This window comes from Chanodichthys erythropterus, chromosome 21, assembly GCF_024489055.1.
Source record: "Chanodichthys erythropterus isolate Z2021 chromosome 21, ASM2448905v1, whole genome shotgun sequence".
NCBI classification, from domain to species: Eukaryota; Metazoa; Chordata; class Actinopteri; order Cypriniformes; family Xenocyprididae; genus Chanodichthys; species Chanodichthys erythropterus.
This window is the reverse complement of record NC_090241.1, coordinates 29,866,142-29,883,027: the sequence shown is the minus strand read 5'-3', so window position 1 is coordinate 29,883,027 and position 16,886 is coordinate 29,866,142. Positions and strand designations below refer to the sequence as shown.

General features: G+C 37.1%; 1 protein-coding gene across 8 annotated transcripts; it reads right to left on the bottom strand.

Moving 5' to 3' along the window:
- Nucleotides 1–127: 127 nt before the first annotated feature.
- Nucleotides 128–13,982, bottom strand: pbrm1l (polybromo 1, like). Of its 8 annotated transcripts, none has more exons than XM_067374869.1 (31): nt 13,669–13,970; nt 13,447–13,526; nt 12,946–13,094; nt 12,740–12,837; nt 11,737–11,884; nt 11,410–11,562; nt 11,179–11,295; nt 10,728–10,796; nt 10,413–10,511; nt 10,210–10,295; nt 10,038–10,129; nt 9,653–9,860; nt 9,414–9,555; nt 9,229–9,311; nt 8,853–9,132; nt 7,969–8,074; nt 7,169–7,832; nt 6,358–6,569; nt 6,029–6,223; nt 5,753–5,910; nt 5,366–5,608; nt 5,135–5,280; nt 4,857–5,014; nt 4,114–4,297; nt 3,747–3,954; nt 3,421–3,619; nt 2,817–2,993; nt 2,206–2,370; nt 1,543–1,610; nt 1,245–1,449; nt 128–942 (listed from the first exon to the last, which is right to left on the bottom strand). In XM_067374869.1, the coding sequence occupies exons 2-31, from the start codon at nt 13,454–13,456 to the stop codon at nt 779–781; spliced, it is 4,986 nt and encodes a 1,661-aa protein (XP_067230970.1). In that variant the 5' UTR covers nt 13,457–13,526; nt 13,669–13,970; the 3' UTR covers nt 128–778. The 8 variants fall into 8 exon arrangements, with proteins under 8 accessions (XP_067230970.1, XP_067230975.1, XP_067230973.1 ...); XM_067374874.1 differs by having other exon boundaries at nt 2,901–2,993; XM_067374872.1 differs by lacking the exon at nt 13,447–13,526 and having other exon boundaries at nt 13,879–13,982.
- Between the last annotated feature and the right edge of the window lie 2,904 nt (nt 13,983–16,886).

Genomic DNA, 16,886 nt, shown 5'->3' with positions numbered 1-16,886 from the left:
ATTGCATCTGCCGAGTTAGATATGTGGTTTGGTGAGGCGGGCCTCGTCTTAGTGGTGGTGGGTGGAGGGGCTGGTAACTCAATCTTCTCACAAACATGTTGCTGGACACGCTTTAAGTACACTTTATCCTTTTTGAAATTCTGTTTATTGGTGAAATTACCCAATTTTGTCATTTTTAATGCAACCGTGTTCAATAAGCAACGCAGTACCAAGCATTTATCACAGGCTTTTTCATATGTACATAATAAAAAAAAACAAAAAAACAAATTACATTATCGTTAAAATAAAGAGGAACTCAGCTTATTTTACCTCTGTATAAAAAGAAAATAGATTTATAAAACGCTACTGTGATTTCTTACAACTTGTCCATTTGAAGCCTTTGTATAGAGTGGTCACAGCCAGAGAACTTTGTGAGGACTGGTGATGCCATTGTTTGAGGTGATGTATTCAGCAATATAAAAACATCATAAAATCAACCAAAATTCATCTAAAGTAACAGTCAAAGCAACACATTTCAAATCCATCTCAGTAGTTATTAATTGCATGAGTGACTTCATTCCAGTGCATCATACGTACCTAAAGAGATGGCTAAAACCTTTATTTCACACACTCACACACACACACATATGCACACAACTAAGAGATATAATTATTGCTGAAGCATTTCTGACAGTACATAATACTTTATCACATCTTGAGTCGTGATAGGAAAGATTTGGTAGGAGAAAAGTCTTGCATAAATTAAGAGTCCTGAGAGTTGGGGGTAAAACATAAGCATTTAAAGGTTGTACGCCTGTCGGATGTTGAGCGTGTCTTTCATCATCAGGTCTCGGAGTCTCCACAATGCGTCGGCCATCGTGGTGTGAGCACCCTTGCTTTTCAGCCAGTGAGTAGGGAGACGGCTCTCCTGTTCCCTGGTGAGCCGACAGTCTTTTCTTTGTGCTAAGGGAATGATAATCAGAAAGAATCATTCAAATATGTGTTTGGCTGTAACATCACAGAACACATTTACAAAAGAGTTACAGCCAAAGAAAACGATCATTTAAATGACTGAATGGTTTTAGTGCCAGACACCAATATTATAGAGGGAAAATGCTACAAAAGTTTGGTATTGGGAAAAGGATTTAACAATGACGATTCTTTTGCAAGGCAAAATATAGAATACCAAAAAAAAAGCAGTATTTCAATTTCAAAAAAAAAAAAAAAAAAAAAAAAAATCCTTGAATTTCTATCTAAAATTTTACCCTTAAGGCTCTGGTCCCACTTGCTAATGGTGGAGGATTCAGCACTGAGGCCCTCGATGTACTTCAGATAAGCCTCTGAATGCAGAAGACGTTGGGGTTTTGGAGGTGGGGCGACAAACATAGGCGGGGTTGGATGCTGCTGGCCTGGTTGACCTTGACTTGGATATGGTGGTGGAGCTTGTTGCCCTGGCCCATATCCACCCATCTGAGAGGACAAAGAGAGAAGTAAAGACAAAGATTACAAACTAATGCAGTGTTTTAGTGTCACTAGTCAAAGCTGCATGAATATGTTCTTCACCTGCATGCCATAATGGTTTCCAGGACCAGGACTTCCAGCCATGCCGTTCATTCCTGGGCCCATCATTCCTGAGAAGGAAACAGTGTTTAATATAGAAATGCTGAATGATTCCATCTAAGTTTACATTTTAACATCAATTAATGAATAAGGTTGCAAATAATGTGCACTGATTGATTTAATTATTTTCTAAAATAGTAATATATAAATTAATATTGTTTTTATTAGTTACATTTTCCCTAAACAAATGGTGTTTGCATAGAACAAAGATTCAGAGAGTCAGTCAGTGGAGAAATAGAGGTGACACATCTTGTGTAAAAATTAAATTAAGAAAATGTGAGGTGAGACATTGAGAAAAAAACATTAGCATGTTAGTGGTGTTGTGTGAATATTCCCACCTTATGAATTAGTTATAACTAAAATTAGATCATGCAGAAATACAGATATTATCTAGTGATACAAAGCATTTGAAACAACGTACAAAAAAAATCAGCTCCGTTTCAAAACCAAATAAGCTGCTTTGCCGTCTAGGCAGCTCACTAGTTTTTGGAACAAAGCCATGAGTTCAAACCAAGAAAAACCCAGATTTCCAATTTGTTCAATTTGGATTGGAGCTTGTCAGAAGATCTTCAGGTGGGATTTCTGATTAATCGGGGTGCTTCTTACCCGGATGGGGCATACCAGGGTACCCGGCCATGCCTGGTAGAAGGAAGTGCTGGGAAGGCAGCTGGGGCACCCCCATGGGATGAGGTGGTGTGCCACCCATGCCCATCATGCCCTCAGAAGGACCTTGCATAGGCATGTAGGGCGGGCCATAATTTCCCATCATGCCTTGGGTGAGGAGGAGATAGCACAAAAAGATCCATGCATTGATGACATGCAACCAACTAAAAAAAAATCATGCAACTACAAAATAATCATATCAATGTGTGAAGCTTTACAAGTGTGAATATTTAAATGTGGTTAATTCAGGCACGTAAAAAGAGCTCTACATGTTTACTGGTTAAGTAAAAGAGTTGTCATGCAAAAAGAAAAAAAAAAAGAATGTGGCAATATTCAAAAACACAAGACCAGGCAAAAAAATGCAAGTTTGCATACAAACAAAAGACATTTAATAAAATGAACTGAATCAGCACTAAAGGGGCACATTGTTGGTATGGGGAAGATAGTGATCTGATTGACGAGTTGAGGTATTAGATGGTTCAAATGGATTGTTGGAGGGTGCCCGGACGCTGCATCTGTCTCTTTCAGCAAGGGTGGGGGAGATTTGGCGTTACCTGGCACAGGTGGCATGGCCTGGTTTAGCATCCCCAAAGCGCTTGGGGGAGGTACCACCCCCATCATTGTGCCGACTGGGGTACCTGCTCTTGGGGAAGCCTGCTGCTGCTGCTGCTGATGTTGCTGCTGAAGGACCCTCTCCCGTTCCTGCTGCTCTACCAGTTTAGCTGCCCGTTCTGGAAAAAACGTGAATTACAGATTCGTCGGTATGCGTAATGTTGATGCTTTAGAGAAACAGTTGCCATATAGATATAGTCAGCAAAGTATCATTCATTGTGTATGGTTTAGCATAGAAGAAAACAAAAACACCCTGAGTTACTATAGCTATTCATTCATTTATATGGGGAAAATGAAATGTCCAACTGCTTGCTATTTTTAAAGGAAGAAAAATAATCATATTATTTAAAATCTGCAAAGAAATATCCGATGCGGACACAATCAAATGCATCTTCATTTTATGACTAAATTGGTTACATTCATTGCAATGTCTTTTAAAATGTGTTCTGCTTTATTTGAGTATGACTGGATATTTATCTTAATAGAAACTAGTAACTATGGTAACAACGGACTAGAGCAATCTCTCAAAAACTGTTGAGGACGTACCTTCATATTCCACCTTCTTAGAAGCTTCCAGGTTCCTCCATTCTGTGCCCACCAGTCTGCTCAGCTCGCCAAAGGAGAAATCAGGGTGACGAGCCTTTATTATAGACCTAACTTCACTGCTAAACAAGATGTAGCCACTCATGTTGATCTTACGCTTGGCTCCTTCCTTTTTGGACATACCCTTTATCTTTGGCGTGGACTGTGCATAGCAAACATAGTAAAATACCTTGGTTAAGGCAATTTGGTAAAAACATTTAAATACTCAGAAAACGGTTAATATCGTCAAACTGGACTGCAATGGCTGATTTCTAGGGAGTATGGAGCACCTGTGGTGGTGTATAAGGCATATCCATGTCACTTGTTGTGGATGCCTGACTGGGTGGCATTGAGGGCGTCGCTGCTGCTTCATCGTCATCTTCATCCAGGTCATCCATATCATCATCCAGATCCTCCATGTCTGCAAACTTAGCCTCTAGCTCTTCAATCTTCTTATCCAGCAGGGGTGATGGCACCTTCTGAGGCACGATGGGTTTCCTGAAAATGAATTTAAAGCAACAGTTAGTGGCTAAACCCAATTAATGATTTTTACCAACTGCAAAAAGACATACTAAAGAACTCTTTAATAGCCTTTTAATATTCTATAAACATGTGCGATTTTTCCCACTAAAAGAAAGGTAGAAAAGTAAAATGCACCTAAAGTAGAAGATCTCATCATCAACCACTTTGGCTGAGAGGGAGAAGCGTTTAAGTGCTTTAAACTTTTTCATCTGCTTCTCACTCTCAATGTAGCGACTCTCAAACAGGAGCACATCTTCCTCTGGACACTCAGTTGGCCTGCAGGACAGGAAGTCCTTAAAAGAAGATACCACACATTTCCCTGAGAAAAAAAGACAAAGATTTAAAACTTGGCCAATAGTGTGTTTTTCAAATAGATAATTTTCAAAGAAAAGGTAGGAAACCGAAGAAGGGAACAGAGGAATTAAAATTAAAATGTTCAAGCATTTAATCAGCTGTATAAATCCTATGTGTGGGCAAGCAGTCTTATAAGTTTCAACATGATAAATTTGCTACTGGAACTGCTATAATTTATTTCCCTTGGCTACTTTTTGTTCTTTTCTCGAGTCAAGCAATCCCACACTGCTTCAATTATGTGTTTAGAGTTCTGAGGTGGCTAGTCTTACACCATAAAAATCACTGAAGACATCCACAAGAAGTAGGTCTTAATTGTATTTCCAGTGTCTTTGTGAAATGAAGTCTCTCAGTATGATAATGATCCCAGAGGCACCAGCATGTGACAAGAATGGCTGGCAAAATTTCTTTATCACAGCTTGAACACCCACAGTTTGGTGGGTTATGTGTTGTGGACAGACAGCGATCTGATATAAAACTAGGATTTCATTACAATTACAATGAATTGATTCACTCAGTGCCCATACCCAAGATGCAGGTCATAGGACAGGTCTCCTCCAGGTTGCTGAGGAACACCTCATGTTTGTAGAACATCTTTGTTGGCTCATGTTCTGTTTCCTCAGGGTGGATGAAGATGGGTCCAAAGAAGAATGCTGCTCCATCCCGCAGCCACATCTTCTCGATCCTGTCCATATCAACCATGACAACTCAATCTATTGCTGTAGACTTATTTTACTGTCAAAGCTTTCTGGTTATTGAGTACTTTCATAAGTTATTTGGGTAAAATAAGCATGATTTTGCCCACCTGCCAACTCGTGGTCGCACCAGCCCATGGGAACGTATGTAGACACAGTCGCCCACTTTAAGCCACATATCATTGTAGCGAAGCTGTTCAAAGTACTGGTAACCTGGCTCCCCATTGGCCACTTCAACTGGAACATCTTCTCGCTCCTGTACAGAGAAGTTGTTTAAAAATAAATGTTACATGCTAAATTAAAATGAAAAAAGAACTGTACTCAAAATCAATCCTTCATACCTTCTCAACGAAGCCACCACTCTCTCCATCAGGAAGATCAGCCACTTTGTCCTTTGCACTGACAAACATGGAGGCAACTCTGACTACAGGTAAAGGAACCTCCCGAGAGACTAGTTTGACAGAGTTTGGCGGCATTGACCATATCTTGATCTTCTTAAAGGTTTTGGTCCTGGCAGTGTAGCGTGATTCACAGACATAGACGTCTTCAGGTTTAAAGCCTTCTGGTTGCAACTTAAAATACTCCTAAAAAAAAAAAAAATACTACATTTAAAAGATATAAATGCAACATATTTCAAGAGCTCATGTGGCTGTATTTTGTGAATCTCTTGGTCATATAAACTTATTATTAATCTAAAACATATTATGAATGTGCCTCATGTTACTCACCTTGACAAATAACACAACACATTTCCCCAAAATCTTGCTGAAAGGCACACGGCTGTAATAGTCGCTCTTGAATACCTCCTTTTCCAGGAACTTACGAGTGGCCAGATGAAAAGTTTCTCCTGGACGATAAAACCAACATCCATACATCCACTGCTCACCTGCAGAAAACAAACACATCTAATGGTTAATGCAAAAAAAAAAAAATTTTAACAGAAGTTGACCGCAAATACAGATGATACATTAGTAGCAATAAAGAAAAAGTGAGGATGTGCACACCAGCTTCATCCTTCCAGAGTTTCTCAATGCAGACAATGTGGGGCTGCAAATTCGCTTCTGAAGGCTGAACATATACACAGTCTCCCACGCTGTAGGTGTTGTTCTCAAAACTGCAGTCCTGACTGTATGAGCTTTGAGGACCTGACGGCCACTGGCTTCCTCCAGGACCCTCTACTTTGTCCTCCTCTGGAAGAGCTAAAAATCATAAAAGCAAAGTACACATTACTACACCTCTATATTAGAGAGTCATTTTTAGCAGCAAGACTTTAAAAGGTATCCTAGGGTGTTACACGCATAACTTTAAAAATGCTAGAAGCAATTTTGGAAACCTTTTTTGTCTTCCTCCCGTTTCAGCCGGTCTTCCTCAATTTCTTGGGGCAGTTTTTCTCGCTTCTCTTGATCTATGTCTGCATGCAGATGTTTAGATGTGTAGCTCAGTGCTGGGGTAAGCAAGATTTCACCATTCTTGCATAGCTCGTCACGGATCTTCACAAAGAAATACTGCAACTCCACAGAATCCTCAAAGATCTCAGAATCGGTCCTGAAAACAATGAATTCTCAGATTACCTTCTCTAAAGTTCTATTTATGTGGACTCCACTCTATTCAGGTGAATGGAGCTTAAAGGAATTATTGATGAAGATTTTCTCATCATGTACTCAATCTCATGTCATTCCAAACATGTTTATCTTTTTTTCCATGGATCATGAACAGAGTAATTTTGCAGAAAGTCCAGGCAACCGTTTTCCACATAATGAAATTTTGAAAATTAATGAAAAAGCACCATAAACATCCTATAAAGAGGGTCTGATATGACTTACTACTGAATTGGAGTGATGGAGTGATGTTTAAGAAAGATAAGACAGAAAGGAAGACTTTTACCAAATGCAAAGCTAGCAATCACATAGATTCAAAAACTCGGCAGATAGCACACAATACATACGGAGCCTTTTGATACTTTCATGGTGTTTTTAGTCATTTTTAAAGCCTAATCCCATTCCCATTAATTTTAAAGAAAGTGGCATGTTTTGAATTCTACAGAAAGAAAGACATTCATACAGTTCGGGACTGAATGAATCAGGACAGAATCATTTCTTTATCAACGACAAGAAAAGCTGATTTTCACACTCTTCACTGCTTACCGGTTGAGACGTCTTGCTTTCTCCAGCACCTCAAACACATGCTCCTGGAACACGTCCAGTCTCCGGTAGCGCCCGCGATCCACATTATTACGAATAATGTCTAAATTGAGGGGTGGGTCCTCCGGGTTAGCAGGGTCGATGGCGGGCACTTCCGCCAAGGAGTCACTATAGCAGCGGCCCTCATCATCCTGGTGCCCCATCATTGAAACGAAGAGGTTACGGATGAGTTCACGCACGAGAGAGGCAACTGACAAACCACCCAGTCCAACTTCATCTCCATCCTCTTCATCTTCAATCCGTCGACGAGCTTCCAGAAAGGCTCGATGGAGCAGCAGCGCATCACGGTATATTAGAGACTCAGGCTCATTGTAGGTGCAGGCGTTGTTGAACATAAGGATGAAATCTTCTGCCAATGAGTCGACATCTTGGTAGCGCCCCTGTACCATGTAGCTGCGTATACGCTCCATGTCAATGGGACGCTTAATGGCAGCATAATAGTCAGGCAGCTCAGAACGTGATGGCAGACGCAAGAAAACAGTGCTGAGACGTCGGCCACGATTGTCTGTGAAATTGCGCACGGCTTCGTAGAGATCAGTAAGCTTCTGCTGGAGTGGTGTGGTCTGGGTACGAGCCTTTTTAGGGGAGGCTGCAACTCCACTACGGCCTGTAAAAAAGAGAGGCATTTAGTAAAAAATAAATTTAAAAAAAAAGTTAAATCTAAAATTTGTGTCTCCATTAATGTATTTGCATTAAAGTGTCCAATTTCAATGTCAAATGTCAAATGTCAAAACAACACATACGAAGCTTGAGTTTAGGAGAGCCAACGTCATCTTCCTCTGGGGGAGGGCCAAGCTCTTTCTGTTTATCCTTAACAATCTTCTCCAAAATATTTGCATCATTATAAACCTGCGGGTAAAAAAAAAATAATAATGACAAAGATAAACTTTAAATTATTGCGTCTTTTAGATTTTAAAACTACATTTGGGTTTGAACACACATGAGTAAATAATGACAATAATATTTTTTGGATCAACTCTTCCTTTAACACCTGCACAGGTCTAACTCTTATCACAGGCGTACTTGCAAAAGAATGAGCCCTTAATATTGTTCTGCCATACAAATGATTGGAATAATTATGATTTTTTTGTTTTTAAAGAAGTCTCTTCTGCTCACCAATGCTGCATTTATTTGATAAAAAATACGGTAAAAAAAAAACAGTAATATTGTGAAATTTTATTAGAATTTCAAATAACTCTTTCATTTATTTTAAAATGTAATTTATTCCTGTGATGTCAAAGCTGAATTTTCAGCATTATGCCAGTTTGCTGCTCAAGAAACATTTCTTATTATTATCGTTGTTGAAATAAGTTATGCTGCTGAATATTTTGAATATTGAAAAACTGTTCAGATTTTTCTGATGAATAGGCTGTTCAAAAGAACAGCAATGTGAAAAGCATTACACAAATAAACGTGAATTTAATTTATTTGAAATAGGTTTTTTTGTAACACTAAAAATGTCTTTACTGTCACTTTTGATCAAATTAATGCATTGTTGTTGTATGAAAGTATTAATTTCTTTCATGAAAAAAAAAAAAAAAAAAAAAATCATACTGACCCCAGACTTTTGATTGGTAGTGTATTTAAACTGAAAAGTATTTAGTTTAAGTAAAGTCATAATGCCCACCTGAGATCCCTCCTCATTATAGTGGCGGGCATTGCGAAACATAAGCTTCATGTCATCCATAAGTGCATCCTCATTATTATAACGCTCAGTGCGGATATTGTTCTCAATGGTACGCAGGTCCATTGGATCTTGGATGATCTGGTAGTAGTCTGGGTAGTCCTTCTTAGAGGGCTTCACCATGAAGAGTTCACAGAGGCGCCGTCCAGTGCCTGGCTCACGTGCCTCAGTCACTGCAGAATACAGAGTCTTCATTCGGTTTTTCTTGGTGTTTTTCTTGTGGCTGTTAGGACCAGATTATGGCAGCAAAACGAAAATAATGTTAAAAGGACTTTTCATTACTGATTGCAAGTCATACTGATGAAAATAATACAATCACCTTTTCCTTTTACTACTTCCTACGTCAGAATTTGCAGTAGAGACATCTCCTTCATCGTCATCTCGATTCTCTCTTTTCTTTTGCTAGAACATAAATTCAACCTAAAGAATTAATCCTCATTTTCTCATTTCTCAATTAGCTCATTAGGTTATGGAACAGAACTGTAGTTATCAAAGCAGACTGACCTGAATTATTTGCTGTAACCTCTGAGCACGTTTGTATATGGTGGAGTTGGGCATGTTGTAGCGTTTAGCATTCTCAAACATTAGTGTAAGGTCAGCCTCAATCTGCTCGACTCCATCATAATCTCCATTCTTCATTTTATCCCTATAAGAAATGTAAAACATGGAAAGTGTGTGTAAACTTTACTTTTTTTAACCTTTAAGATTCAAATAAACAGATATATCATGTGTGTTATCCACACCTGATCTGTTGTAGGGAGATGGGGTTTTTGATCTGATGGTAGTAGTCTGGGTATTCCCTTCTCACAGGCAGTTGGAGGAATGGTTCAGCAAGAAGCTGCCCCTGAACACTTCGTGCTCCTCGCACTGACTGATACATCTGGAGGATTGGGTCACTTGCACTCAGACCACAATCAGCCTCCGTTTCTCCAGTGTCAAAACGGACAGTGCCTGAGACAGAGTATAAGAACAGACAAAGGTACTTCAAAGAACAATCCTTCAAGATATATTCAGTTGCAGACCTTGCCAATGTATTTTTGCATAAGTAGAGTTGGCAGGTTGTCTCAGATAAATTGCAAAAAGGTAATCTTAGAAAATGGACTTCAAAGGGAAAATACGGATACATACCTGTGAGAATGGAGTCTTCATCACTTTCAGATCCAGCCTGAAGAGCCATAGTGATGGCAGACAGGCGGTCACCCTGAGCTGACCTCCGGTTTCTAGCAAAACACATGCAAAATGTGTTAGAGACTAAAAAAATGCTTCTTCAAAACAACCAGTTTACAAAAATAGGACATACCTAATACGGAGGCTGGATTTAGTGGGTTCAGCCTGTTCAATCTCTGTCTTTCTCTGGGAAAATACCTTCTTAATTGTGTTTGCATCCTTTAGAGAAATAAAAATGAGATTGTTATATAAAATAAATATAAAAATGAGATTGTTATATATATAAAGCTCAATGAATGTGATGGATAGACAACAAGGGTACACAAGAACACAAACCTTGAAAACCTGTGAGCCTGGCTCATTGTAGGTTTTGGCATTTTTCGTCAAAAGATCAATGTCCTTGGCCATGGCACTGATGGATTTGTAGTGTCCCGCCTACAACAGAATAAAACATTACTATTATAAAGATGCCAAAATGTTATAATAATAATTTACTGCATGTAATTATTACTTATTACATACAATTATGACAGATATATATCATAAACAGTCTCTGACAGTAACGTCACGATTGAAATTATTGTAATTTGCACAACTCCACTGCATTTCTATTGCTATAGAGCACTAATATGCTTTCAAAGCCTCACATACCTGTATCCTCTGAGCCACAGTGCGCAGATCTATTGGTTCTTTTATTACAGCATAGTAGTCTGGATAATGCTGGAAAAGAAGGAATGGGCAAAATAAGAAATTAATCAATGAAAGTAATCTATACTTAACTTAAAAGGATAGAATTAATGGGATAGTTTACCCAAAAATGAAATTTGTCATCATTTCAGGAATGTTTGTAACTAAGCAGATCTTGTCCCCCATTGACTACCATAGTAGGGGAAAAAAATGGGAGTCAATGGGAGTTACAAACAGTCTTCCAATTTTTTTACTTTGTGTTCAGCAGAAAGAAATTCTTACAGGTTTGGAACAACTTGGGGGGGTGGGGTGAGTAAATGATGACAACATTTTTGGGTAAACTATCCCATTAAGTCAGTTTTGATTAAAGTTAAAAACTAGTCTGGCATGATTGTTGCACAAACTTGGGTCTTACCAATTTGGAAGGAAGTTTTTGGAAGAGCTCACTAACAAGCCTCCCTGAGGAATCGGTGCACGACACAATGGCCTCCAAGAGTTGCTCCAGTATGGCTTTTAGATAGCTTGGTGGTCTCTGTTGAGCAAAGACGTATAAAAGGTGAAAGAAATTAGATATTAGTCTAGATGTGCACAGAAATAAAACTACTAAACATCCACAAACAGGAAAAAATCTGTCAATTTCCTTTACCTCCTCCTCCATGGAAGAACTTGGGTTCTCCACATCTTCCCCTTCCTCATCATCATCAACATCCTCTCCTTCCCCTCCCTGTAGCAGTTCATTCTTGGTGGACAGGAAGACATTCAAAAGCCTACAGGCAGCTCTGTACTCTGCACTGTCAGCCTGTTGTAAGAGACCCACAGGTACGTTAGCAGTTAACGGTGGCTGTGATGCTGAACACTTTTACACGAGGAATGCATCCATGGCTAATCAGCAGTCTAAAACAACGGACAGAGTGCGCCGATTCATGTGTCACAAACTTGTTGAATGTACATAAATATGCAAATGCAAACACACCTGATAGTAAGCTTTGGCATTATTAATAAGCAGGTGAAAGTCAGCTGAGAACTGCTCTACATCCTGGTATTCTTCTGCCCTGAGCTTCTGCTGTATCTTCATCATGTCTATGGGCTGGCTTACAACTTCATAATAGTCAGGCTGATTCCTAAAACAAGAAAAAGAGGAAGAGAGGTTGAGGCGCAAGTTAGAGTATATTGCATGCATTAAACTCAGTACGGTTTATTCATTACATTGTAAAATTCATTTTAAAAACAATTAAACAGAATGTCTTCACAAAATGATTTTTCAAGTATTATTTTGTAAGATGGACAAGTTGGTCCAGTGTTATTTTAGCATCAATGAGATACTTTATTTGTTTTTTAATATTTCAAAATTAGTTTTTATTTTTATATTTTGTTTTAATTTGAATTTTAAAGTTTTAGCAATTTAATTTTGTTTTGACATACTTTAATATCTCTATAGTTTTTTACATTTTTACTTCAGTTTAAGTTCTTTTATTACATCAAGTTAAACTGAAGGTAAATGAGAAATATAATTAAAAAAAACATTTTATTTCAGCTATAGGGTTAGTTCACCCAAAAATTAAAATTGTCCAATGATTTACTCACACTCAAGCAACCCTATGACTATCTTCTTTCAGACAAACACAATCGGAGATATATTTGAAAATATACTGGCTCTTGCAAGCTTTATAATGGTAGTGAATGGGGGCTGAGATTTTGAAGCCCAAAAAAATTACTTACTAAGGACAATTGCTTACTGGGATAATTTTTGGGAGAACTATCCCTTTAAATTTTATTTTATTTCAAGTTATGAACATGTTTTTTTTTTCCTGTTTTTTATTGACTATAATAACCCTGAAAAGGATCAGTCAGTGAAGTAAAGCAGCTATCAACTGCCAGCATTCAGTTTTATGACTTACTCCAATTTAAAAAAAATGTAGGTGTGTCCAGACATTTGACTGGCAAAGTACATTCAAAGACAAGGAATATACTTGTACCTCCTCTTTGGTACACGAACAAAGAGCTCGCAGATCTGTCTGCCTTGGTCGTCTTTGTAATCTCTGACAGTGTTGTACAATTCATGGCACACAGCAATCTGAAGATGAAACAAAAGTCAAAGTAAAAAAACTGACAAGATCAGTGTTGTGATCTAAACTGTGTGCCAAAGCAAATAGTTTGAATATACTAAACCCCATGCACTCACTTGATCAACAGAAGGAGCAGTGGAAGAAGCTCTCCTCCTCTTCCATCCACTGACTGGGGTGGATGAGGTGGCATCATCAAAGTCTCCTCCGCTGGCACTGCTGGAGGGAGAGGTGGCTCGTCTTCTCTTGGAGCCCATTGAAACGGTACCTGTTGATGACCCAAACATCCTTTTAGACACAGGGCTTCCACCACTTTTATGAATATACATCCCTGATAGAGATCTTCAAAAAAAAAAATCATTTTATGGAGATGATTTTCATTTGTATGCCAGTCGGCAATCCTTAGTATCTATACATTTACATGGTTATACTTTTTAGTGAACAAATGTCACAAGTAAGACCAAAAACGTCCTGACATTTGAATGTGACAACCGTGAATTGCTCAAAGAGAATGTACTACTTTAGAGTAAACATAATTAGGAATTTTTTTCAAGATTTTAAAGATGATATTACATGCCACTACATTACTAACATAGTTAACTGAAGATTTTGTAGCTCACCATGTATCATTTTCCCATACAAAATGTTGTTTACAATGTCTATACGAGCTACTGGTCCTAAACAAACTACAGTTGACCTGCTTAAGGGAGGACAAAGGAAGGTATGGGTGTTAACTAATCTCCCATATATGCATTCTTTTATACCAGCTTTAAGTCAGACTATAACGGAAGCTCCTATGCTTTGAACTATATGCATCTACAGTGTTGTGTGGAATAGCATACTTAGCCGCGTGCTAATCTTCCGGTAAACAATCCCTAAACGCCAACAGCCAATCGACGCTCCGTGTTTCAGTCAAACAAAAGAGCGGTCTCGCGGTGTGCTCTCGTACTCACTCACTTCTCAGAAAAGCGCACTTCTGTTTCTTATATTAATCTTGCAGAGGTTAATAAAGGTATTCGGGAACAAAATGCTTTATGAATACACTGACCTACCCGTATTAAAATCGCGACTTTATTGGCGCAATTAGAAATTATCCTTCAGTAGCAACAGAGCTGCAACTGTTAGCCAGCAAGTAGGATAGCTAACAAAGTCCCGCCTCCTTCGTCATACGAAACCGGAAGTGATTTTAAGAAGCCCCGCCTCACTTCCGAAAATGTGGAATATTTTAAATTTTCTCTTCTACTCTCTAAAATGAAAACAAACAGCATTCGAGATAAAATTAGCATCTGCAACAGATTTAATGTTTTATTTTATGTTATTATTTTATTCAGAATGTATTCTTTTTTATTTAATATTTTTTTCCAAAATTACAACGTAATCTAACTTAGCATACATAGCCAGTGCTTATCTATTTTAAAGACGATTACAATTAATTAAAGATGACCAAATAGTAATGGAGCTGGAAAAAAAAAAAAAATCTATTAAGAATAACGGATAAAAAATAATACTTTGACAGTATAACATAAATATATATGACTATTTAAAAAAAAATACAGAAAAGCAAAACTAAAAATAAAAATAGAGGCTATGTAATTCAAATAAAAAAAAATTAAAAGTATAATTTTTTATTAATTAATTAATTACTTTCAAGGACTCAAATACTGTAACAAGATGCTGCATAACATTGGAAATGTACCCATCATTTGTATTTTTTGAATTTTAGGCCACAAACTTAACACGTCTACTTAATTAATTAATTAATTTTAAAAAATTAAAAGAATTAGGCTACACTAACTTAAAATTAGCCTATATAAATGTGCAAATGCAAGATAAAAAATGCAAATAAAAAAAGTGGAAAAAGATAACACAAATGTACGTACTTCAAACGATTCTTGTGGGGATATTTATTTATTTAATAATATGTATTGTTTGTTTGTTTAATGTATTGAATGTAATTTGTTAAGGTCATGTCATGCCATTGTGGTCTAACAGGCGGTGGTTTTCATCCTCATCTACTTATAAAACTTAATCGCTTATTTAAATCTATAGGGTTCTGCGAATAGCGCTCGGGAATAGTATCATAGTGTGTGTATCATTATATTGTCAAATGAAAGACGCCTCCTCCAGTCGCTATTTGACGTCAGGGTAGATCCCGCAACTATTGCATCGAAAGAGAATTGCGGATAGATAAAGAGGCAGAAGAGGAACATCCGTCCATAGGAGCAGACGATCAGGTATTGCATTTATTTTAAGTTTTCCTCGAAGTCAGCGGTCGATGTGTCTGAACTGATTTAAATGTAACAGTCTTCTGCAGTGCCACAAGCTTTCATGCATGATGTGGGCAATGCAGTGCTGCGTTAGGAGTCCATGTAAGATATCATCGATTTAAAATAGAAAATGCATCTTTCTTAAGTCAATTCATGTTGTTTCCTTGTCTGTTCCTAGAAGATTATTAGTGCAGGTGTCAACAGACTCCTGCATGCGCATATGCGCAGTGTCTGAATACACACACACTTATGCACATACACGAACAATATGCATCCATTGGCATAGTATACACTGCTTGGTCAGTGACTCGAGATACGGAGCACTTTGAGACAGTGGTAAGGGTTCTTGTGAATTGCACGTTTTCAGTTTTTCAGTGGAACTGCTGTTCTCTAAGGTTATAGTCGATTTTTACCCTTGTTTTGTTGTGTATTCCTTTGATAAAAGTAAAGTACACACTGATGCGGTTAGCATCATACACATGGTTTATATAATAGCATTGAATTCAAACACCATGGGATTAACTGAAAAAGGTGTTATACTTTAACTGTAAGATGTTGAAAGCATAAAAGTTATAATAATGCATAAGTATGATATATATTTAGTAGCCTATATGTATGAGTTCTTTGGGTTGCTGAATCACTTGTTTATTTTGTCTGGTTTGCATCTGTGACCTGGCAATTTCTATGAACAGGGTACAAAATAGGGCTGCTGTTATTTGTTTTTTAAAACAAATGGTCAGTGAAAGGTGGTGTTGACCTTTTAAAAATATATTTTTTTTTTATAGGCTCCAGAATTACAACAATCAAATGTAACATCCACATAACCAGTGATTATCTGTTTTGAAGCTCTTTAAAACTGACAAATATTACAATTCATCAAGAATGACTAAAGATAGTAATGGAGAAAATTCTATTATAAATGAATAAATTATATAATAAGAGATACATAATAAATAATAAGGATGAAAAATATAACGTTACAGTATGAAATAAAAATATACAAAAAATTACAGGAGATTATAAATAAAAACATAAAATTTAGGGAATTTTAATAAAAATATATAATTTAAAAGTGTAATTTTTATCAATATATTACTTTAGAAAAAGATACAACGTAACATTCACAAATATTTATTTGAGAATTTTTTCTCACAAAAATCTGGGCATAGCTGAGTCCAATTTGTGTAAAAACTGAGATTATTTTGTTAAATTTTAGAAGAACAGGGTTTGCACTGAAAATGTGGGATCAATTCAATAGATTGTCAAAATTAATGTTTGTAATTTTTACAAAAGAAATACTGATTAAGTTTATAAATTTATGAATAATTGTGTTTCTTTTTATATTTTTTAATGTACAATGTGTTTTGTGATACATTTGATGTTGTTTAGTTATTGTTTATTGGAATATTTTAGTGTTATGTGTGTTACCCTGATAGTGTTTTGTGTTTGTGTGTATTGTCTTTACGGGTATTAGCCATGTTTTTTGAAAAGCCGTTTGTGATGAACTCTGATGATTCATCATGTTCTATTGTGCCACCTGGATCATTGTGGTGGTTATCGGTACATTTTAAGGTAGATTTTGGTAGTTAATGTAGGAATATTGACATTATATCACTTAATGAAATATACAGTTGTAAAATATACAGACATCCTGTAAAACTGGAAACATTGTCTCAATCTAAATATGAGATAGTCAAAAAAGCCAAAGTTAAACAAAAAAAAAACCTGACAAGATCTGTGAATTTCTGCCAACAACAGCTGACATTTTTTTTACCATAAATTTAAGGGTATAT